Here is a 27,404-nt window from a genome sequence, read left to right on the forward strand (position 1 = left end):
ATACAGTACCTATAGGGGCTAGTAAAAAAAATACAATGTTATTTAATTTATATTATTAAATAATAATAACGCAAATCTGGAAAAAAAATTTAAGTTAAATTTAAAAAATGTATTATTGTGTTTTAGTTTTGTCATGCTCTCTTAATCGAGTTTTGTGTGCTAGATTGAATGCTATGATGCAAGTAGAAACCAAAAATTACTATTTATATAAATATTATTCATTATAATATTTCAGCATTAATTAATTAGGTTGTACATTTGATGAAAATTAAAGAAAGAATAGACCAAAAAGAAAGTCACAAAATTATTTAAAATTATTATTTTTTGTTATTCCTAGTAGCAGATCGAGTGCAGATTTTAGAGAATGATAATGAAACATAAAACCAGAAACTCGTCCTGAAGGTATGAAACAATCAATGAATTGATTAAAATAAGTTTAAAATTGTCAATATTAATCATTACTCATTACCATACATATTGAACGTTCACTATTATTTTAAGAAAAATGTAAAACTATCATTCTAAAAAAGCTGCCTAAACAATGTAATTTATATATTTATTTAAAATGAAAAACTATTATTAATTTTGTAACCCAATGGCTTATGTCACCGAGGGTATATTTCGTGTTAATAAAAAAAAAAACTATTATTAATACTTTTACCAGTTTTGCCCATTGTTTATTATATTTATAAATACTATTATACAATTATTATTTACAATAACATGTATAAGTTGTCTAAATTCCTTCTACAGTCCATGAGTGAAAATATAATCGTGCAGTAAGAAAAAATCATTTAAAAAATCCCGGCTGTGAATGGCTAACGAATATCTGTCCGAGAAACTCGTGCGATCGATCAAAGTACCTAAAATTATAACTTAACTATTTACACGATATAAAAATATATTATATATGTATACGTCGAGGTCGTTTTGTATGTCGTTTACGAACGTGTTGTAAAAACGACATTGCGTCATTGGCGCTTGAAGCACTTCAACTGACTTCTGACACGTGACATAGGGTTTGGAATTATATTGTGTATAAATTAAATTATTATAATGATATTAATAATAATAATACATAATTTGATGCGTTTGAATATTATATTTAAGTATCTAATAATTAATTATTGCCGTAAACCGGTGCGTCGTTCTCTATTAAAGTGCAGTTGAACTCGATATTTTATTGCAATTCAAAACGATATCAACAAGTGTGTACGATAATAATCAATAATTCTCAATAGATTTATCGTTTTTCGATCGAGAAATCGTCACGCTGACTCAAATATATCAGGTTATAATATTCAATGATATCCACGAGAGACTTTAATGGTTTAATGTGACTAAAAACGAACACCCAAGCAGTGTAGTGTTATTGAGAAACGACGGCAACTAAAATCAAAAACCGGAATTAAAATATGTTTTAGCTATATTTTCTATATACCCAATTTATTATGGGTGTTTATCGAAATAACATGAATAACGAAGTTAATTATTTGAGTATCAAGGATAATGTATTTTACTGTACACAATGTTGGTAATAACACATAATTAATTTTATTTAATTTTGCAACTTCAATAATGGTGTTTTTTTTTTTTTTTTGCAAAAATTTCGTTATCGATATATAATATATTATGTATGTCTGTTTGATTAAAATTAGGGATAATAAACCAATTAATATTAATATATTATATTATACCTGTTATTATGTTAGTATAGCGGCGTTCTGGATATGCAACACGCAGTTCACATGCGCCAATTTGGAAATAAATCAAATAACCTAACCTATTGTATACGTTTTTATATTTAAGCCGATATTTATTTCTATTATATTTTGGATTTAGAGTGGAACCAAAAAGAGCCATGTATTGGTTTTACAATAATTTGTGTTTTTTTAATTTTTGATTTTAACATAATTATATGTTTTTGGGTTGGATTTTTTTGTTTCCGACCAATTTTCGTTATCATATGGTTAATTATATTAATAAAAAAATATTTATAATTCATAGATTTTCCTTGTAGATGAAAAATATCGAGTGGCATTTTATGGTTACCCTTATTTTATTATTTTTATATTATTATTTGTGTCAGTTTTTGGAACAGTAAAAAATAAAAAATGCTTCAAAGTTCAACTTTGAGTGTGGTTTATACTTTCTGTTAGGGAATTGTATTTATTAAAGTTGTCATCTATTAAATAAAATATCTAAATAAAAAATGTTTAAGCTCGGTTAAAAATTTGATAATTTTATACGATGGTCAATATAATTTTTAAAATGCACGGAGCTTATAAAATAATAAAGCTGTTTTGCACGGGCAACCCACAACTTATTTTTTACCTTAATAATATATAAACATTATACGAGTATAATCATTAACTCGACAGCAAATCACGCTTGAAGTTGATATACGTACAATGTGTTAACGTGGGTATAATGTTCCTCAGAGGAACCACCGGATATGGAATGTGATTGAGACACAAAAGCCAAATATTACTGAAACTGAAACATATAATGTGCTGATGGATTTTTAAACACTTTTACATGTTTTGATTTTAGACGATCTGAAATGTGTTTGCGTTCGACGACTGTCAACTTCATATCATACTGAACATTTTTCGCTATAACTTTTAAATTTTTACAATTTATGATCTAACGAAGTCGCTAATTAATAAGATTGTTTTTTTTAATTAACAATACTGCACTAATATCCATAATCAAAAACTCTAGTATCGTCCACACGTAGAAAGAAATGTCAATATAATATGTCAGGAAAGTATTTTATGTAACAATTTTCAATATTACAGTACGAGTGCTAGTGTGAGTGCAATGATTTAAAAAATAATAAAAGCATTCGTTTATTTTAATTGCAAATAATGTATTAACAATAACACACGCTTTACATAATTATAAAGTTTCTTAAATGCATATTAACACTAAATTATGGAAAATAAGTGCTCAGCGTACAATGTAATATTATATTTATATTTTTATATATTATACTAATTATATAACTTACCTTTAAATGGCAATATTAAATCTTAATAGTAAACAATAATGTAATCTCCGTTACAACAATAGCAATATTTATAAAAAAATTTCGTAAAACATATTGTACGACTATATAATTGTAAAGTACATACTTACTTATATAAACATATTATATATTTTTGTTTTTATGCAAGTATGTACGAGTATATAATTTATATATATATTATAGTAATTATATTTGACGGAAACGGTTGTACAAACATTTCAACGTATATTAAGTTATTGTTTATCATTAAAAAATAAAATTCGTTATAAACTCAGTCCTTTGGCAAGCGATTTCAAATTTGTATCAATACGAATAACATCTAAACGTTACACTCTTAAAAGACTAAAATATTATTATATCATATACATGTATATATATATGTTGTACGGAGCGATTTCTCGTTTTATTATTGAATAATGAATTAGTTTCGTCGACGGTCTTAAATATTTTAATTGTTTTAATATCGTTTTTTTTACCGACACGAATGTATAACGAAATTGTGTATCGACGATCGATTCGAACAAAATTTAAAAAAAAAGCATTTAAATGTTTACCAACTGTTGTAGACGATATTATACAACGGAAACGAATAAAGGTTATTATGACTTTTGAAACTGATCGGGTAAGCGGGTAGATTAGAAATGTAACGATATAATTTATTTTAGTTCGTCGATGGTTTACACTGCCGTAGATTGGTTTTTTTTTTATGATCCTCTGTGTAAGGGCTGTTCACAAAAATATAAATTTATATTTAGACTCTCGAACGCAATCGTCGAACACGTGATTTCTAGTGAAAATTATTGAAGTGTATTAGACACTTTCGTGCAACTGTCCTCGAAAAATCGCCTTAAAATAAAAACGGAAAACAAAATCGAAAAATCAACGAATTTTTTTTTTGAATAGTTAAGATCAGATTTCGTGAAAAAAAAATCATTTCTGACTATATAACCGAACAACTCGGTCATACCATTATTTTCGATGTACTATATAATTTTCGTTTTAAACTAAATATTATGATATTCTAAGTGTATAGGTGTGTGTAGGTGTATCGACGTTAGTTGTACTGTGCAATAATTGTGTTTAGTGTTCGGAAAACGCGACAGGTACGTCGACGTCGTCGTCACCAACGTCGTCTTCGGCACCACCGTACGTCACCGCTGCACCGTTTTCTCTCCTCTGCACGGTGTGCTGTTGTTGTTGATGGTCCGACAACGGTGGCAATTGGAACTGTTGAGGTTGAGCCCGTTGTTGTGGCACAAACTGCTGTTGCTGTTGTTGTTGTTGTGGTTGTTGAACAGCCCTAGCCGTGGGTTGCTGGAACTGAGCCCGTGGTTGCTGCTGGAACTGTTGTTGCGGCAACTGCTGTTGCTGTTGTTGCGTAGCGGCGGGCAACTGTTGCTGTTGTTGCGGTAATTGTTGTTGCTGCTGCTGCAAGAACTGTTGTCTCTGCGGTGACGGACCACCTTGCCTCTGATGAAGTTGTGGTGGCTGTTGTGGTTGCTGCTGTTGCTGTTGCTGTTGCTGTTGTTGCTGATTTCGCTGTTGCTGGCGCTGTGGCACTGGGCCGGCGGTTGCCTTGGCTTGTTGCGGCACGTTCTCTTCACCATCGTCTTCGTTGGACGGCAAATCGTCTGGCGACGGGGCCGGAGTGGTCGGCACCTCGCAGTCCTCGGTCGGCGGCACAACGCACCTCAAAGTGCGCCTGTCGAACACCAACATGGCCGGACACCTTTGCAACCTTGGGTAACCTCCTTGGCACTGCCAGTACCTGTTGCACGATTTTCCCAGTGGCACGTTTCCGTTGGCGTCTTCGTTGCAGAGAGCTGAAAAGCAAACGACTCATTCACGAAACGTATATCGTAATAATAATTTAATATAGGTATATTGTACTGCAGAGTTTTTAATAATATATGTTATATTAAATGATATTGCATGCAATCATACTGGGTAAAGAATTTTTTTTAAGACGTCTTATTTTTGTTTTGTTTTGTTTTTTTTGCGGTAAACAGATGAGAATACATTTTTAACAAATATCTAATATTTCTAGCGTGTAAATATATTGTTTAAAACTATTTTTACTAGGATCGTCATTCGATTTCATTGGAGCGAGAAAAAGCGAGGAGAGGCTGAATTTTTAAAATCTGTCTTTTATAAATGCTGATCAAACTATATTTATTATTATTTCAGAATCGAAAAAAACATTCAAATTCACATTATTAATAATTATTATCGTCTTATACTCTTATTTCATTAAGTCTGTTAAAATGGGATGGGAAATGATTCTTTTCTGAGACTCGAAAAGTACCTATACAGCATAATTTTTAACACGAGACCTGACTATAGTACAGGGCTTGTAAGTGGAGCCCAATTAGTGTACGAGAGGTTTTTAACTCTTTCATTTTCCCGTTTGATTTATTTCTACAACTAGCGATTATATAATTGCGCTAATACGATACATCCCATCGTGCGGTATATACCTTTACGTGGATAAAAAACACCTGACATGCACATCATGTATAAGCGTACAGTACTGCAGTATATCGACTATTATCTAACCCTAACCCATACCGATTAATAGATTTGGGTCGACCAAACCATTCGTGGTAGGTATATGCTGCAGCGGCGGCAGTATTGTGCTATACAGTTCCCACCCATTCCCGGTTTCAAGAAGGAAAAAAAAAAAAAAAGGTATATGCTGCAGCACGGCGTCGAATAATCATCGATAAATAAAATGGTATTTCTCTTTCAGGTAACAATCGATGATAAATTCAATAGCAAAAATTAAGTACGCGCGTGCATCACGTATTTACCGAAAAAAAGTCGAATTCGACGGTAGTGATGTAACAGTGTGGCATTGTTATTACCGTTAATCTTTATTATAAATTATATTACAAATCCCAATATATTTGGTCAGGAAACGTGTACCTCTCGATCAGCAAAGAATAAAAACAACGATCAAAAAAATGTCGCTTACTACGCTGTCTGCAGACCTGTGAACTAGTAACTGCGGTATACATATTATAATACCGGACTGGTAAAAGCAGTATTATTTGTTTAGTTCTCCGACACAACATCAATAAAATCTCGCGTCAAACATAACAGTAAAGGTATACTATATTAACCAGAGCCGTGGTCAACTTTGTTTATACTTTTGGGGCCATCTACTATCATGAATTATCACGATTAACTTTTTTTAAACTTTTTATGCCTTATAACAAGGTTTAACACCCAGTGCTTATGAATTTCAACCTTACAAACGTTCCAAACGTTATAGCGTTTGAATTGTAAAACGTTTTCCGCTATAGAATTTCCTCAAAATTCACGCAGATGTACAAACAGCTATATTATTACACCCGTATTAAATATTATATTATAAGTAGTGCACACGACCAGACGTCGCACCTCGCGTGATTATATCATCCGTGACAAAATGGCCACGTTCGGCGACCAGTTGGGTCAACGTGGTGAAAGCTCTACCCTGCAAACACACGGTACGTATATATGAAAGATCAAAGAAGTCATAAGACGCATCCGGAAAACGTGACCAATCTGGTATACGGAACGCGACCGTGGTCGTCTTGCCGCTTATATTAATATATGTATACCATGTTTACCGCACAATATTACCTGTATAATTGTTATCAAATTCGCATTGGTATTCGCACAGCTTCTATTACGTCGCGTATGAAATATAAAATATAATTACAGGCGATGATTTTGTATCTTATGTCAGGAGGAATGTTATAATATTATTTATTGTCACTGCAGGTACTTACGATGTTTCTGGCATCCCTCGACGTTCTCGGGCCAGTCGCACGAGTGAGTTTTTTCGTTGTACAGCAGACCGCCAATGCACAGCTGTTCGGTGGCCGTGCTATTCCAGCAAGTCCAGTATCGTGTGCAAGACGTCTCGTGACCGAATATGCCGTACAGCCAATCGCAGTGTTCCCGGGCTATCGGACCGTCTACGGAAATCAAACACGTACGGTTATACTATTGACAATTGACGTTTTTAACTTCATCGTTTATTAATCGCAGACCATTAATATTATATTAAAACAAATGGACAAGTGGCAGACAATAGTTACAATAGACGAATAATCACAACACTACTTCAATGCGATGTCATTAGCTGTTTACACGATACCTATATGGCTATAATGTAGTAAATGGCTATGCAGTCTTATCAACAACTGTTAGCATTTTCATCAATGATTGTTATTGCGGTTGGTAAGTATAATAAAGTATAAAACTTACATACTCTTACGGTTATTTTCTTTTCAAAATGCAATTACTTCTTGGTTTAGTATACTTATAGTTGTAGTTAATGGACTTCCGTCAAATCTAAATCATTATTTTTAAAATTTTCCAAATGTTATAGCCAAAACTCGAAGTATTTATTCTCTAGTGTATAACAAGTATCAGTCAACTTAATATTTTATAACCAAATTTAACTAATATGGTTAACTATGATGACTGATGAGTGATAATAACCATTAACCAATATTAACTGGTATGCAAGTCGCAACTCGCAAATATCCATAAGAATGAATGTCCAATGCCGCAGCCTACTACAATATTTAGCTAATCATTTGTTCTATATGTCTGTGGATAAGATATAATAATAACAATCATCCTAAACCACGGGTCGCGGGTTGTCGGATCGAGAATATTGTGCGATCTGACATCGTCATAATATAGTAATAATAATAATAACAACATAGGTAATACACAACGTGCGCGCGTGTTATTGTATGTAATATGTTGACGGGTTATAATAATAATATATTGTAATCGGTGCTGGTTTATTATTAGTATTATTATTGTTGTTGTAGTTATACTATATAATATTATATTGACGTGGATATTGCGGTTTTCGTGCGGCGATCGCTCACCTACCCGGGTGGGCGTCCGGCCGCTACAGGCGCCAGTATACTTTCACCTACGCGCGACGACGAACTTCCCGTATAGCACGTAGTAACATGGTCGACATAATTATAATAATATTAACATTAAATCGCATTCGTGCTGCACCTACACAGAGAGGTCCATTGGATCGAATATTATATGAAATACGGCGCGCGTGACGACCCGCAGATCGTATATATTATTAGTCATTACATAGGATAAGGGTTAATCGTGTATTATTATGTAACGAGTAGTAACACGTGGAAATCGCACGAGATCGTGTGTGAAAACGAAGGTGGGGTGGAGCGTCAGCTAAAAAAAATAGGCGAGCTCTGATTTTGGTTCGTTTCTCTCGAATTTAACGATACTGGAGCAGTGACTCTAGTCCGTCCGATTCTACTCCTTTTTTAAAACTTCTATGATCGTTTTGAATTCCAAAAAATAACACACTGACTTTATATTAGTTTTAGTGATCGTCAAAAAAGATGATAGGTACCAACGTTCAATTATTGTATACAAGGTACATTGTAATATACGTATACATACCGATTATTGGATTTGCTACCTAATATTTGTATTGAATCATACGATAACACTGATTATGAATTTGTCTATTATTATCTTACCAAAGCACACTTTATAATATCTTAACCACAGGCATAAACCTATGTGACTTTTGGAACTATTTGTGCTTTATGTTTCAGGCTATATTATTCTGTATAATAATGATATTCTATCATCGTTGGGGCGTTCTATGAACTTACTGGCTTGAGTTTTGCCATCGCAGTAGTCTGCCCTCCATGGGTAGTCGCATCCCTCAGTAACACCCCTGTTCTTGCCCGCGTAAACCAGACCATTGGGACAGTCGTATAGCTCAGGCTGTCCATCCACGCATTCCCAGTAACGATCGCAGTAAGCCGCGTCCGGTACCACCTTGTTTTTAGCTTTGCATGGATCTTCCTGTATGTTGGATGACTTCAGTTGTTGCTGGCAAAAGCCTGAAAACAAACATAATATAGTGGTTGATATTACATAGATATCGTGTTATTAAATTAACTACCTATATAAATAGATATATTATAATATTATTACTGTGTTATTATATTACGATAAATCATTTCTTTTGCATATAAAAAATTCAATAAATCAATAAATTACATCGATTGTCTATATAACATTAGTCCGTTCTAAATGGTATTCGGTATAGAATAATTAATAAATAACGTAATAATAACCGGTGACGGTGGTAACAGACTACAGTTGACCGGTTTCATGCAATCATGCACAGTCGTGCAGGTATATTTTAGGTTATAATACATTGTGCCACCCACGGACTTCGACCGATTTGCAAGATTCGCCTAACTTTGTTTAATCGATCACCTCATTGTGCATATTATTGCATCTTGCATATAAATCAATAACATTTAGGTAATATTAACATCAAATAACTTAAAGACGACTCTAGTATTACATATTAAACACACCACATTACGCGTGTACCGAACTTACGAAACCGGAAATTAACACCTAATCATAATACATTTATGAAACCCAAAAAAAGACCCTAGGACGCCTAGTGCAGCGTGCTACACTGATACCTGTACAACTTTTGTACCATGGCATTCGATTTAGATGCCTGCCGCCTGCGTCATTTTAAAACAAAATATTATGTACCTAACTGTAAATATGTACAATATAGTGATTTGTTATGACGTTGCCATACTACATAATAGTGGACATGTAAATTGTCGGAGTGGGTAAATTTATAATAATATGCAATTATGTATATTGTATCACTTTCAAAAATGTACAAATTGATAGTAATATTATGCTATGTGAAAGCTGTGGTGATCTGGAACAAAAATTGATTCTATTCCCCGATCGTCTATTTAATTATTATAATAGTGTAGGTATTAGCCAAAAGGATGTATTCACCAGCTCGATTACACAATAAAACGGTGGCATATTTCAGTAGAAATTATTTTCAAGTGAATGATGGAAGAAAGAGATTTTTTTTGAACATTAATAATTAAATTTACATTTATCATATAATATTTGATTTGTAATTATAATTTATAACTATAGCGATACAGTTCCTATTTAAAAGCAATTTAAATTATTTCACATTTAGTAGGTACATTTGCGTTATAATTATTTGGCTTGTAAGAAACTTTTGCAATGTATTTAATATTTATATGTTAAGCATATGATCGTGTAAGAAAATAAAGATTTCAGTTTAGATAGAAAATGACTCAGTTCCTCTACTTAAACATGCCACAGCGATAAAAAAAAAAAACAAATCATAATACATTTATGAAACCCAAACAGACCCTGGGACGCCTAGTGCAGCGTGCTACACTGCTACCTACTGCAGTTATTCGTTTTGGCAGTGACTTTTATATAAAAAACCTACTTGTCTCATTAAATGATTTGAAAAGTTGATAACTGTCATGGTTTTTGTTTCGAACGATACTTCATACTTTTCTCACTGCGCAGTATCGGAAGTCGGGAAGTCGGAACGCATGCAGTGAAGCTGTAATAGGGTAGGTAGTCGATTCGCATTTAGTTGTTTTTTTTTTTTGGTCAAACCGAAATGACAACCATGAACGTTGTGCAATATGCATCTCGCGTGTGACCTTTATACGCCGCGACCGATTAAATTCTCGCTTGTAGTAGAAGCCGCAACTCTCGGGATCGGCCCAAGTATAATATTTTACACATACCTATATGGATACATAATGTACGCTTCAGATCCCGCGGTGAAAGCAGTGATGACGACGTCGAGATTACTATAAATACGCGTCGTGATCGATTTTTATTTCTTTTTAGGAAGAAATGACCAGATTGCGTCACTCACGCCTAACCTTGCCGTCGCGTGTATATACATAATATTATATTATTTCACTCGGACGCTATTATAGTGATAGATACAAGCACTGGCATTGACAGGTATACATATATAATATATACCTTGTGCAGTATACAGTTATGTGCCTCCAAAACAGTATAGTACGCTGTGTACGTAGTACTATTATAAGCGCAACAGTTATGATTATTATTATCATGACTATCATAGATTGTATTAACAGCTTATGCCCTTGCGCTATACGTTACAATATTTTTATATAGGTACGATACCTTTTAATGTTTAGAAAGCGGTGACGGCGGCTGAGTCTGAGTCCACAGTATTATACTTGGAAGACGTTTACGCCGCCGTCGCTGCCTCTGGGTCACGCCAAGTATACATATACAGAAGCGTATCCGAAGCCGTTGAACTTTCGCATAATATAATATTATACCGTCTGCCCCGAACGGTCGACTTGGCGTACACAATGGATCTATACATTATGTTATGAGATTTATATTGTACGCGCGTTAGATAATAATGTTTTACGATACATAGGTCGTATAATATCTGTGTATATATACCGAATAGAAAGCTGCCGCTGCACGCGAACACAATGACGTGAGGGCGGAGGAAGGCGTGTCGCGCGCCGTTTTTTATTAATAATCTTTTTTTTTTTGTCACTGGCTATTATTATTATTATCACTGCCGTCGCCAGTCGGTAATTATTTTGACAATAACGTTTTATTATTATTACGATCTTATTGGTTCTCCTCAGCAGTTCTCATCATATCAATATATAGTATATTATATATATATATGTATATATTTAAGTATCGTCATTACCACAGCTTCAGTTATATTATGATCGTCGTCGTAATCATTGTTGTTGATGTATATATATATATATATATATGTATATCGACTTGTTATTATAAGAAAAAGTGAAGAATCTCTGGCATCACACACAGCTCCGGGACAATAATCGCGGACAAAAGGCGGACACAGGGAAATTGAAAGAACTCAAATAATTTCGGCGTGACAAATCGTCTTATATATATATTACGCAGAGTATGGCGACAACAATACCTCCCCCGCACAAGCACGCGTCTAAATCGTTTTCCAGCGAGGCCGTCGCCGTGACGCTTATTAATAATATGTTATTTAAATAGATTTATATTATAAACTTTACAACAACACGATAATCACATCTAAATTTTACTGCAAATACACGACGGAAACAATGTAATGTCTGCACAAACTCGACCGTTTCGTAAAAGTTGCTTGCATGGGTTGTAATATAGCTTCGGTCCGTATACAGTTACGTTTGGATACAGACGACGACGACATATATAATTTCTTAGTAATTCTTGTACCGTCCGAGTAACTGATTCCGTCGCCTCCGCCGATCGTAAGAAAATTCAAAGCGCGTGAAACTTTCACTATTTCGCTCGTCTCCGTCGTCCCGCCGGAAAACATAGTACTGCATCACACTCGTTACACGGTTTGCTGCACGCGTACGCGATTACGCGAATCACTCTGTTTTGTATTGCACCAAGACTATATACGACGTAAGTGTACTCCTGCAGGTATTTGCTTGTACACATGCAGCACCAATAAGTACCTGTTATAATGAGTTTTTTATTGTAAATCCGCACGTAGACGAGTCGTGCAAAAATGGCTCCAAAAAGTCAAAACTTTACGAAGTCCGAACACCTAGTCTAATTTCCGTTTTTCTAGTGTATAACAATTGTAATAATATATAGTAAAACCTGGTACAAGATAAAGGTAAACTATTGCGGTGAAATCTTGACCATCGTCTCGGTTGCACACGGGCAGTATACAAGTGCCATAAACGAGTATCATAGAAAACGATGATATCACGGCATAAAACGATTTCCTCTGTCGAGGAAAAATAATTTGAATAACGACCGATATAATTATATTATATACCACGACCTATAACCTGAGCTCGATTACAAAACTCACTTACAGTTGTTGAAGTACTGTAGTAGTATATTATACTCTCTTTTCTCTCACCGCTCTGCTGCAATTCATACAGTAAACTGCACTTTTGAGTTAATAGTCAACTTAATTTCCATTAGCCCGAAACGATCTCGTTTTTATGACCATCGAATCATTATTAAGCTCACCGTGCCGGTGTTGTTATGTTTTCCAACAACAATCGAATTTTTTTTTTAAATTTTATCTTTCAACTCGTGCTAGACAAATAGTATATGAATGTATGATTAGATATAAATTTTAAAATTTATTATCGGCAATCCACTCACGTGGAAAACAAGACCAAACGAGGTGAAACGCCCTGTATTACCAAGATAGTAATGTGACAAGGGAGTTTTTTCGATTTGTCTCGGAGAACGTTTCCAAGGTTGTAAGCGAATTAATAACAACAATAACAATGTGTAGGTACAAGATGCACCTCTGTATTATACGCATGTTATAATAATAAAGATAAAAACCGCACGCGGTCTGCGGGCGCGAATATATAAAAGGTCGAGGACGACGCGGTCAGTCGTCTCTCATCGTCGCGTTTAATTATGTTTTCATTATTATTCGTACAATAATATTTCGCATTATATTATTATTCAGAATCGCAATTTCGCCACGCAAGACGTGTCTCTGTGACTCGTATATTTAATATATTAATATATATTTCGCATGGGCCCGTGTGAACCCATCGTGATAATAAAGTATAATATTAAAAATATGTGAATGACGAGTGGTGTGTGTGTGTGTGTGCATGGAGGGATGATGTGACGATGAGAATACGCGTGTATATATTATAGTTACTTAATAAAATATTATAATACATACGCATTATATATTATTCACCGCGGTTGTGCAACGAGGTCAATTTGAAAATCGGATGGGAAAAAACCGAATTATAAAACTCATTCACGACAAGCGTGTGAAAAAGACACCGAGCAAGTCTTAAAAACTAACTAACCGGATTGTTCAAGTCTTCGCAATCGATTATTCGACAATCACACGCGATCGCGGACCCGTACGAATTTCGCAATTCCTCCGGTAATGATATAACAACGACGGTTGCGATGATGATGATAATAGTACGTTATGTATATTATAAAATGTATAGAATACAGGACGACGACGATAATAATGTAATATATTATGTTGACGACGGTATGCTTTCGGGCAGTCGCGACAACGACGCCTCCGCTGCGATTATTACACAATAATAATAGCAGTACCTACAGACATTACAATCGTATATTCACTTACTATAGTTATTATCAAAGTATTATACGTTAGCAAAAATTGATCGTGTACTTCGACAATTTTGGATTGTGTTTAGGGGCGTCGCGTTGTCGCAATTGATGGTGTAGTCAAGGCCCTCAAAAGTGGGTGGGGAGTCAGAGAGACCATGGTACTGTGGAATCTGGACTTTTGAACGGCCTAGCGTTCATGCAAATAATTACTTCAATATACATTAGAAAAATGTTCGTGTCCCGGATTTAGTTCTATACCAGAACTAAAAATATGATGTGTGGGGGGGGGGCTTAGTTATAAACTCGTTATGGTGTCGAGATTGATTCTCTATATTATACTATAATACTGTCTGAACGTAAAATAGGTTTGAACAACAACAATATTAACACTCGTATACAGATAAATTTAGGATAGAGCGTTTGCGCCACGATATCGAATCGTTAACAATATTTTGATAACCATAAAATATAATTATTATTACGTATACGGTGAGTAGCTTTATAACTGCTGCAGCTGCAGACATTTCCTAGTTACGGACTGTTTAGTGGATTTCTAGCGTTAGTTAACGTCTAATCTATACAAAAAACATTGTAGGTTTATTATATATTATAGTCTATATCACATGTGACACGTGTCCGATATAATATATGATACACATAAGATTATATTGTACGCCGCATTCCTGTGAGATCTAGGAAATTGCCGGTTTTGATTAAAAACATGACGTAAAAATGTGCTGTACAGGAACGATTTAAACGAAACCAGTCGAAAGTGAAAGTTTGCATTTTTGACAGAATAACGTTGTTGTCGTATACAAAAATATGTCCTTAATGATATTTAATAGAAAAATTTATAATTAATAATGAACGCGACAAAATCAAACGTGCTATTCACTGCTATTTAGCTGCATTATTTTTTATATTATTTATAACTACGAGCTAAAACAACAGTAACCTATATATATATATTATATGTGATTGTAATAATAGATTAGTTTTTACTTGCAGCGGGCAATACGTTATCTAAAACCATTTACATTTTTTTTTTGTGTGTGTGTGTATATTTGTGGAGAGAGACAATCCGGAATCGCTATATACTATGAAACGTAATAAATTTTATTTTAATGTATGCTTGATAGGAATTTGAACCTTATATGACGTTTATCGGAAATTCATCTTATATATTAAATAAAATTATTTATTGACGTCTATTAGTTCCGCCTCTGCATGGTCGGCTTTTAAAAAATTACCCAACTACTACATTCATCGCAGTCGGTATAGATAATGAAGTTTACAGCTGTATCCTTATGTAAAACGAAAATACGTCGATATCAATTGTTAACGAATAAATGTACCTTCACAGGTATATTAATATAGTGCCTATATATATTGTACAGCCGTCAAATGATTATTATAAAGCGTAACCACGTTACACTATTATTGTATAGGATTACATGAATATTTTTGAATTGACAACATGTACAACTTGTCACTTATGAATTTAAGTTAAATAACAACAATTTTAGTTTCTATACCGGTTTCAATTTTTTGTGCGTTCACATCATCGGACAGCTAATGTTATAATATTACCGCACATCATGTATTACTTAACCCGGATGACGTAAAAAATTAAGTTCTAGATCCCACACAAAACCATTTACTGCGTGCGTTTATCATAAAATAATATAACATGGTAAATTTCTTTTCATCAGCGAATAAATCTTTATTAGAATGGTTAGGTAACCATTATCATTGTTAATGCTAATTTAAAATGAAATAAAAATGCATTAAATACCTATTAAAATATTTTAATGGGAAATAAAGTAGTTTGTTTAAATACCAATTTCTTTTTTACAATTTAATAATATTATGAAATACAAATGTATCTTAAACTGAAAATAATTAAACTTTTAACTTAATTTTTCTAAATTCATTAAATATTAAAAAAAATATCTCATATTAAATTTAACAATTAATCTAGTCTATAATTATTCTTTGTTAATGAAGGTATAAAATAATTAACTGATATTTTTTATTGCAAGGTTAAATAACCACAAGTTTCGGGTTCAAAAATATAAAACATAAGATAAAAAAAATTGAATTTTATGTAGGTTTAAATTTTAATGGAAACTTATGTTTCCTAAACCTATTATTTTTTAATCGTGTAAATTAGTTTAATTTTGTTTTTTTCATTATAGAGGTTATAAAAACATGATTTAGGTATGTGTATAAAAAGTCTTAAGAACTCTCAAAAACACATACAGATTTATAAACTTTCAATTACAAGCATTAGGTACTAACTACTAACTAGTAAAATAATATCGAAAAGAAACTTGATTCACTACATTATACAGTGTATATATAGCATCGGTTTCTAAGTATTTAATAATTTGTATATTTTATATAAACTATGAATAATAAGACAAGACAGTGATAATTTTGATTTTGTGGGAGGCGTTGAAGTCTCCTGCAAAATGAAATACCACTGTAATGTATGTTTCCGCAAGACCTACAATCCGAGATGTTATTACAGGAATAGTCAAGGATGAAGGAATATCAGAGAAGCAACTTCTAGGCTTTTTATACGAAAATAATATCGATGTGACACGCCACAGAATATTCAAAAGGTCATTTCAACTATATCACCTGCATGATAAATATGGTATTACAACTATAACTCATTTCCCTATCATCGCTATTGTTAATCAATAATGTATAAATAAGCATATATAAAATAATAATAAAAATTGTTCACTTACATTGCTGGACCAGGTAAGTGGTGAGAACCACCCACAGACATGTGTTGCGCTTCATCGTTGTCGCGGAAATAATAATGAGCAGTAACTGACGGCGCAAGAAGGCGGTCGTGTTCGATGACGACGGACGCGACGTCAGATACCAGAGGAGGACAAACGCGACGATGGAGAGGAAAAACGAAATATAATAAAGCTGAAGACGCCGCCGCCTCAGACGATAGGGAGAGAGATGAAAGTAAGAGAGACCTTGCGTTTTTAAATACACATATATATATACAAACGCGTACACGCTTGTATACAGGTGGTTCGCACAACACCGGATCCCACGGCCCATCTCTCGTGAATTTATTGTACATTTATATGTATATATTATTCTCCATGTACAAATGACTGCACTCAGTGCACTCATAATAGAAGTTGTACTCTACGTGTATCTTACGTGTTACGAATCGAATTATTACGTTGTTATTAAATCATTTTAGTGCCTATACCTACCACCAATTCGTGAAATTTCAAAAGCCTATAATAGATGCACACTGAATGCGAGGTTTCCGGATTATCTAATCGTGCCCTCCTTCCTAAAGTCCTGACAAGTCATTTTTTCTTCACGATTTATTAAAGCAAAAAGACACATAGTAGTACGAATCCCAAAAATAAAGAAGATGTTAGAGGTAAAAATATTTAAAATATACAATTATTAATTTAATGACTCAAAAATATCGTTCCACCACTATGTAGGCTATAATTAACCTGACCTAACTTAGTTACCTATACCTATACGCGTGCTTGGACTTAAAATAATATTCATTCACACAATATCGCTGCTATGACTCTATAGCCTGCAAAGTGCAAGAGGCATAAAATTGCCATCAAGTATTTCTCATTAGATAATATTTAAATATATACTTATATTATTATATCTAAAAAAATGACTTAAAAGTTCGATTCAGCTCCGTCGGTGACGGACTTCGAAATCAAACTATATAGTACAGGCAGGTGCTCTATAAGTAAATAGATAAAAAGTTTTTTTACAATGCAGTACCTACATTGTGTTTAAAATTTGTATTTGTGTATTATTATTTAATATTATATTATGTATTGATGTGTACCTCATAAAGTTCATATTTTATTTTGTTGGCCTTTTGTTCAACTACCTATCGTGGTTTCCATTTCCATCACATAATATATGTATCAATTCAATTTGATGTGCCTACTCTTTAGTTAAAAAAAGGTCCAGTTGTAAGAATTATGAAGTTTGATCCTTATATTATTTTTACATATATTGTTATATTTCGATTTGTTAATTTGTCAATTCTCTTTTCCCATTGTATGCCTATTACTTTGAATTAAATCTTATCCGTATTATTTTGATAAATAGATAGATTAATATTAATATTATAATTTATAATTTTGTACTTACAAAAATATGAACTATAACAAAGATATAGATAATAATGCTCTTCATTTACAGAGAATGTCAAAGGTTCCGTAATTTTCGTATAGGTATTTTACTTTAACTGCTAAACGTTTCATCATAAAACGTGACAATAATAACTTCAGTTGAATAACTTTAAAAAAAAATGGTTCAAAACAATCAAAACACTACAAGACATTTTTCAGTGCAACCCTGAACTTATGAATTAATATTTATAAATGTTATGACATACGAGAGCACACCGTGTTTTTAACAATATATTACCAATACTTTATAGTAGGTATATAATACATTCAACAGATTTATAAACAATTATAAGTATATAAGATTTATTACTACTAACCCCAGATCTGTATTATATTTAATATGAACTTTGATTGACCAATAACTTTCTCGATTACTTACACAGATAAGCATATTATTAGTTGGACACGCAGACGATATATTTCCTTAGCCCGCGGGCCTTATGAAAGTGTGACCTTAGAACTTCCAATTTAATACTCTAACTCGTCTATATAACGTTATATTGTAAACATTTTTGATATAATAATTTGTCCATATATCTAAAAAGGTTAACGCAACAACTATAGGTATTATAATGCACTATAATAGTATCATGTTTTTTGACATCAATGATAAACACATAGACATAATGATATGATCGTTTTCTAGTGTTCGTTTTTTTCTTTTAATTATGCCTTCCATACGGTACGGGTTATAGACAGTGTCTGCAATACTTACAAACCATAATTTAACACAATAAATTGCATTAAAATATAGTCAATACACCTATTGCGTATTTACGTATGACGACGACAGTCAATGTATCTACTATCAAATATAGAATTGTAGTAGGTATTATATATTTATATTGAAAACCATAAATTATTATGCGTTTTCGTAATATCATACGGTGGCGTATCATCCTTGCAAACCTACCTATTTTAAATGTAAAATATCATACAATGTTACGTTATTTTTACGAATTAATTATCTAACCTAAAACATGTTTTGAGGGTTAAGCTACACATCATAGATTATTTACCTAACTATATATATATATAATTTTAGAAATTAAACACCTTATATATTGAAGTTTGTGAAATGCAATAAAAATGAACTGAATTTAAATAACGCATTAAACGTCACGATAATTAATAATTTGTTCAAAATATATATTTATTCTCGGAAAAAAAAACTTTCTATATTATTATTTCCGAACAAATAATACATATATTTTTATGACGAACAATGTGTAATTATCGCTTGAATGATTTAAAATAATACGATTACACGTACAACTGCAGTGACTTATAAGAACGTGAAGAAAGTAGACAAATTATAATAATTAAAATAATATCACAGCATTATTGTCACATTGTTGTTCAAAAAATAAAAAAAGACATACCGCACCTATTATCATTGTTGGCTTGGATATATCATAAGTAAGAATACAATCATTTAAAAAAATCATGAAAAAATATTAACATAATAATTAGGTTCGTCGTTTAAGCTATTACGTTTTATGTACTACATGATGACATAATATACTAATTTTGATATGACCGTTGTAATAAGCAGTATATATATATATATATATAGGGTGCAATGCATCATGCTCATCCCTGTTCAAACTCTGATTTTTGGAATTTTTATATACCGAGTGTCCCGTAAGGATTTACCTATTGCGATATCCCACGAAATAATGGAGATATCAAAATTCTGATTTTGTTATAAGACTCACAGGGATAAGAACTACAATTATTTAATTTTTAATTAATTTTTATGCTTTGGTAAAAATTTGAAAAGTATATTTTCTTATTTAATTATTTCTAAAAAAATATAAAGATAGCCATTTTGCAGAGTTATTGCAACTATTGACGTTTCAAAATTTTATTTTCATTAATTTCCTGATTTTTAATATTTTTTCAAGTTTTGAAGAGATAAAATATGATTATAACTATACACACTGAAAGCGTTCAGCCGGCCATACGAGCACGTGCGTGTGTATCACATTTTTGATAACACTAGGTACGGTGTTAAATAGTTTGCAAATTTTCTCGAAACTAAAAAAAAAAAAATTAAAAATCATGAATTAACGAAAATAAAATTTTGAAACGTCAAATAAAAAAAATATTTTTTTTTAACTTTTTACTAAAACATTAAAATAAATTAAAATATGAAATAATTGTAATTCTTATCCATGTGAGTCTTATTACAAAACCAGAATTTTGATATCTCCATTATTTCGAGAGATATCACAATGGGTAAATCCTCGTGGCTTCATGGGACATCCTATATAAATACTCAGACTTTTTTTTTTAAATGTTTGAATTATTTTGTAATACCTACTTATGAAGTGTCCTGTGACGATATAAACTTCTATTTTTCAAATAACCCCCTCCCTATTTTTATCGTAAATTATTTAGTAGATAATTTTTTTGAAAATGTTTGTGTGCCTATAATTTAAAATTCGAAAGCGTAGTTTCTATGTTATTAAAATGTTTGTACTAATGCTAATAGTCCTTAAAAATAATTAAACAAAAAAAAAATTGACGTAATACTGAAACTAGTAGGTATTTATTATACTTGGCCCATTTTTACAAATTATAAATATTAATAGATTAATATAAGTGACAACAAGTTTTTTATCTCTACAGCCTCTATATCTTATAAAATCCCATTAATATGGACCTTTTATCCTTCGAACTTAAGAAAAATTAAGTTAAATAATTCAAAAACCACTAGTATGAGTTTTTCAGAGAAATTATTCATTGAAAGGGGAGGGGGTGGCTTCTCATTTAGAAAAATGAAGTTTTTATTTACACAGAACACTCCAAATTTGTAATACAAATAGTCTCAAGAATTTGAAATTATGATCTTAAATAGTATAATTAAAAATTGTAAAAATCAGATTGTAAATAACTGAATATTGAAGAAGAAAAAATAAGGTTAGTAATATGCTTGATTAATCATCATCCTGTATATGGCACTGTTTTGATTTATCATCCGCAAATGTCCACCTATTGTTGACAGATATATAGAATGTAATTTATTATTCTAATATGAACAGTCGTCGTAATTCGCGCGTGCACGAGTCTTAAAAATGATGCACCAAATATCCGAAATTATCTGCTAAATAATCTTCAAAATTCACGCAGGAAGATCGTGTTTCTCACTGCAGTTGCATTAATCTCCACGTTGGTGTATTATAATATAATGCGTAGTACAATCTCGACGATTTCGTCCAAAATAGACGTATTTTACATTTTGCGAAACTGTGTTTCTTATTCCCCCCCCCCCCCGTAGATAATAATTGCGTATTATTTTAATCGAATACCGGTCATGAACAGTGCAAAGACTTTCGTGCGCGTTTACTTGTTTTCAGTTATATTTTTCGGTCGAAAGTATAATATTAAATTGTATACGCTGCATAAGCACGAAATACGTTTTTCGTAATCATGCTGCGGACGAAATACTTATAATATACAGGCATACAGCCTGTCTATCCGAATACACACCTACTAAGTTGTTTTGAGGTAGTACATTTGATTTTTTTTTCTCCCCGAAATTAATGCTCACCGCTGGGAAAGTTATAAAACGACAATAGGTAACTAATTCTGCATGTGTCGTATCGAATATGAAAATATGTCCATGGTTTATTGTTGGCTGCAGCACATTGGAAATCTCTCCCACCTCCCAATAACTGTTGGTTTCTTTATTTAATTTTCATAAAATTAGTAATGATAAAATCATAGATCTTTTCTGAAAAAAAATCAAACAGATTTCGATAAAAAAAATATCATCATTGAATGTTTTGTAAACGAGATATTATAAGATATTTGATGTGGATGAAAGTCTTTATGTTTTCTGATTTGGACTCACAACGTGTGTATACATATATATATATATATATATATAATATATAGATTATAGATATATAAATATTAAATATATAATTCATTAAGATTTAAGGGTTATAACAAATTTAAAGTAAAAAAAAGGGAAATTCTTATTTGAAAAACAAAAGTTTGTACTCCTACCTTAGTAGTATAAAAATCTCAAGAATTTAGAAATATGGTCTTTATAGTTATAATAATACCGGGTTTATTTAAAATTCTAAAAATCAGAATTTCAATAAAGTTATTATGAAATTTAAAATATGGGGGTGATTATGTTTGGTAAATCATCTTGTATAATATACATTTTCGTGTACTTACATTAATACATTTTACTATATCAATTACAATTACAGAAAGAAAGTGACAAAAAATAGTCGTGTCACCAAAATATTAACTCGTGTGAAATACGCAATTTATACAAAGATAATAATATGATATTTTGTGGCGGGAAATACATTCCGACATTGGCGACATTAACTAAATAATAAATAATAATTCAAACATAGTTTAGAACACATTAGCCGGAAAAATGCGTCTTTTTATTAATGGCCATTCTCGTGTAAAGAGAAAATACTATTAACTTTGAAATATGTGTTCAAATATTTATTTGTGCCGCGGACTACAGGTGGTACAAACGATGGCCTTAAGACGTTATTAATTAATAATTTCTTTACATTTATACGTGCATTTCAATACCATAGGATCGATTGTTTTTTTGGTACGCGTCACACTGCGCGGGCTGTAGACAAAAAATCTATCAAAATGACATTATAATAAACATGATATCGTATACATAGTACATACACATAACATACACGCGTGACGCGCTTACCGCCGACTATTGAAATGGTTCTCTTTGAAACTTCATAATATATACGCACGCACGCACATGTACATCATATATACCTACAACAGAGATAATAGTCAACATCATTGTCTGCGATATTTGTGTCCAAGTTATAACACAATAAATATTATATTAAATATAATATAACAACCAATGGCAACGCGTTCGGGAAGTAACTTTAAAATTATTTTGTATTGTAATTTGTTTTTCATCGACTTCCGCACATGGCTTTTATGATAATATTCATCAACACATCAGTGACGTACTTAGAGGGAGTGCAGGAGGTGCATAGCACCAGGGCCTTTTAGCTGTGTTTTATAAATGGGGTTCTTAAGCCCCTAATCGGTCTAATCAACAAGTAGCAACTGAAACTTTATAAGGAGCCCGAAAAATTATGTGCACCCCTGTGCTTAAATACATGGATACGCCTCTGTCAACACTATTAACTATTGTATAAAAGCTATAACAGCAGTCGGCATGTAAATGTGTATGTATTGCTGAATTGGTGCACTGGAGTGAGAGAGGCAGGATTCTGTAGGGGTCGTGACCACTGAAGATTTTTTATTGGTCGTCCCAGATACTTGAGTGCAGTGGAATATATAATTATTATACACTCTATATATTGAATAGATTTCTCGAATTAAACATTTATACTTCAATAATATAATATATAAAACATTATAATACAGGCACACACATATATACATATATACATAGCTATAAGTACATACTACATCTGTCCCTCATTATGTATAATTATTTATTTAAACATTGGAAAATATAAGGTCTATATCGACTATATTTACTATATTATACTATTATAGCTTCTCTAAGTATGTGCCTATCAAAGTTGAACCTATTAGAACCTATATAAAATACTGCTAGTACCTACTGTTATGTGTTCAAAAAGAAAAAAAATACTTTTCTTATTTTGAAATGTCCATTAAAACAAATGCATCTGATTTCAAAATAATGGTAATTTATTTTTGGAAAATAAAAATGTTCTAAAAACCTATTTCAAGAAAACAAATATAATAAATGTATTTTTAAATTAGGATAGTATAACATTATAAATAATATGCTTAAACGTATAAAATAAGACGATGATAAATGATGAGTTAATAAAATTATATGATATACTCGTATTATTAGTTATTGTATATTGGTGTGTACTGTGTACCTACTTAACGGTTAAAAATATTATGGCAAACTATAAACATCCTATATTATGTTCACCGCTTGTCAAAATTGTGTGAAAGCCTATATAATATATTATATGATTTTTTTTTTGGTTTATAAATTGTTTATTCAATCTGTTACAAAAAAAAAAGAACAATAAGAACAATTGATATATGGAATATAGCTAAAATAAATATAAAAACATATCAATACGGTAAATTGATAATCTGGCTTTTGTACGTATGAAATGAAAGAAATAGAAATAATTCCAAACAATTAAATATTTCTATATAGTCTTTGGATTATGACAACACCGGATGTATTTTAATAATATTTTATATTATTATATTATATTTTTCATGTCATGACGTATATTGTATATAATAACATAACATTGTTTTTGCCATCTGTTGGCCGTTTTGTTAACACTGCAAGAGCTAATAATCATTATACTACCCAATAGGAATAGGTTTCGTAATATTATTATATATGCTCGTTTACGTGTATATAGCTCTTCCTATATAGCTGGCTAGTCATAAACTCATAATACCTCGTACCTAATGTATGTAATAACTGCATATTATTATTATAATATTATATATAAGCTCGTTTGGCATTTTTTCCTATGCTTACTCGCATCGTCGGCGATGTCGTTTCCGTTCGCCCGTGGCCAACAGAACGAGTTCGCGATTGCGCAATGTACAATATCTAATATACGCATTATGTGTATGATATATAAGTAAGTAAATATATATATATATATATATATATATATATATATATATATATATATATATATATATATATATATATATGTCATATATGCAGGCGTATCGTGTATAAACATTTGTGTATCAGGAATTTGAGACCGAAAGAAAGCGAGATTTTAAGCGACTTGACCCATCGACGATTCGTTAATGTAATGGTCACACCTTATTTAGTAAATTGCAATAATATATTATCATGTAATTATTTGTTCTCGCATATTATTATGTTGTATATTGTTTAGGTAACGCGTGTCTTACTATTTCGATTTCCGAAAGAAGTTAGATTATGTGCATTCGTTGAATACACTAGCATACTTGTTTACCTATATAACTATATAATATAATTTGATACCTAAATCTTTATTATAAATCACATAAATTTCTGTGGGTTTCTTGTTTCTTGTTTTTCGAAGGTAGGACTACAATAAATTACTATTAAAAGCTATAAATGTGGATGTACCTATAGCACTCCTTAGAAACGATTTTTCTGAATAAAATTTTTTTTTTACTATCATTGTTTTTTAAGAATTTTTGTCCATCGCATCAACTTATTTCATAATCAAATAGAAAATCGAAGTGAACCATTTAAAATAGGAAAAAATCATTGTAATATATAAAGTCATCAAAAAAATTAAATCTGTTGTTGAGTGTACCATTTTTGTACTAACAAACGTTATAAAAATTATCATGAAATGATAAATTCCATTTTTCAAATTATGCAAACCACTACCTATATGACTCAAAGTTGTTTAGTAGATAATTTTTTTGAACATTTTAGTAATCCAAAATTCAAACGAGTAATGTTTCTCAGTTATTAAATGTTTATAATAAGAATATTAGTCCTTAAAGATGGTTTCATAAAAATACTGAATAAATGTAATATTGGATCTAGTATTATCAAAGCAGTACAAAAAACATCAAGAATTTTAAAATCAAATCTGTTAGTAGGAGTATTCAAAAATTTTAAAAGCCCGGTTTTTAATAACTGCATTATAGTTAAAAAGGTAAGGTGAGTGAACCACAAAGTATAATACTACAATTCAACCGGTATGATGACCAAAATGTATGTTGTTTTAAGCAAAAAATATTAACGAAATAAAAAACGTTCACGAGCCTGACTTTGCAGTAGTGACATAATATTATATAGACGTGCGGAAGTCACGTGTCATGATAATTGATAGAAGAACAGTGTTCACTCGCAGTAGGTACTCGCACTAATGATCACTTACTTCGTATAAAATCTTGCTGCTGCGTGGATTGCAACCCATGGCTTAACTCCCCTTCGAATTGCTTATATTGAACTCCCTTGTTAAAAACACACTGTATGAGATTTATTTACAGATCAAAAATCCTGTATGAATGGTGTCACTTGCGGATGCGGCACCTATATTTAAGCATAGTTTTTTTTATACAATTTATACTTACCCTTAACATTTCGCAATAGTAGAGTAAAATGTTAAACATTAATTTATTTTTTATGTATTGCTTGCATTCTATAAATTATAACGATTTTACATTATTTTGATTTTTTTAATGTGGAAATATAAGTTAAATTTTTCACTTATCACCTATATAGTTCATATAACATAATTTATTTATCTATTTTAAAATATATTTTATATTAATATATCGTGATATTTAGTCAATTTTGAACCTGTTTTTTTTCATGACAAATATTGTATATTAAATTTAAAGTAAGTAGGAAGATAGAAGAAGATAAATGAAGTTATTTTTTTTTATTAAATCGATTAACTATTTGTTCGGTTCAAAATTTTTAACAGAAAATAACGTATAATATTATAGTTTTTTTTTTATTATTATTATCGATGTACAACTATAAAATTATATAATTTTCAGCTCATTTGACTATTTGTCACAAATTCATTACTACCGTTCTTTTAGTACTTTAAATCTCGTATAAAAATGATTTAAAACTATTTAACATTTAATTTATCACACTAGGAGATTGTAATCGCTTATTAAAGTAATTAACGAAGATTCGATCCATTTGGACGAGATATACCAACTAACGACAGATAGGACAGATATTTGAATGAGAACCGTCAATCCAATAGAATGAGATTAAAGTTTAAATAATGACTTCTACGTTCTATTGTCGACCCGGTAGCACGATAAGGAAATATGGAGCATAAAAATAATTTAGGAAATGAAAAAAGAATTGCTGACATACATATATATTCTATAAAATTAAACGGCATTTTGACAATTTACTACAGTGTTAACAAAATATGATCAATACTCATCAGTATGCATTTTTCAAGCAATGCACATTTTACATTTTATATCCTTTACAGGCTTACCTACAGTCTTACAGAGGTACTTGTTATACATTTGTATAATAAATAACATACATTAAAACCAATATAATAGGTATGCAATATGTACATTATTTAAATTTTCAAAGTAATTATAATTTACGTATTCACATATTATGATTTTATAAACTATCATATTATTTATTT

General features: G+C 31.4%; 1 protein-coding gene across 1 annotated transcript; it reads right to left on the reverse strand.

Moving 5' to 3' along the window:
• Positions 1–2,827: 2,827 nt before the first annotated feature.
• Positions 2,828–16,998, reverse strand: LOC107162563 (uncharacterized). The gene is made up of 4 exons (XM_015509519.2): positions 16,795–16,998; positions 8,704–8,937; positions 6,808–6,996; positions 2,828–4,854 (listed from the first exon to the last, which is right to left on the reverse strand). The coding sequence occupies exons 1-4, from the start codon at positions 16,847–16,849 to the stop codon at positions 4,112–4,114; spliced, it is 1,221 nt and encodes a 406-aa protein (XP_015365005.2). The 5' UTR covers positions 16,850–16,998; the 3' UTR covers positions 2,828–4,111.
• Positions 16,999–27,404: the final 10,406 nt, after the last annotated feature.

The sequence above is a fragment of the Diuraphis noxia genome, unplaced genomic scaffold (assembly GCF_037042655.1).
Source record: "Diuraphis noxia isolate RWA-SAM2 unplaced genomic scaffold, SU_Dnox_SAM2 contig0004, whole genome shotgun sequence".
Classification (NCBI taxonomy): domain Eukaryota; kingdom Metazoa; phylum Arthropoda; class Insecta; order Hemiptera; family Aphididae; genus Diuraphis; species Diuraphis noxia.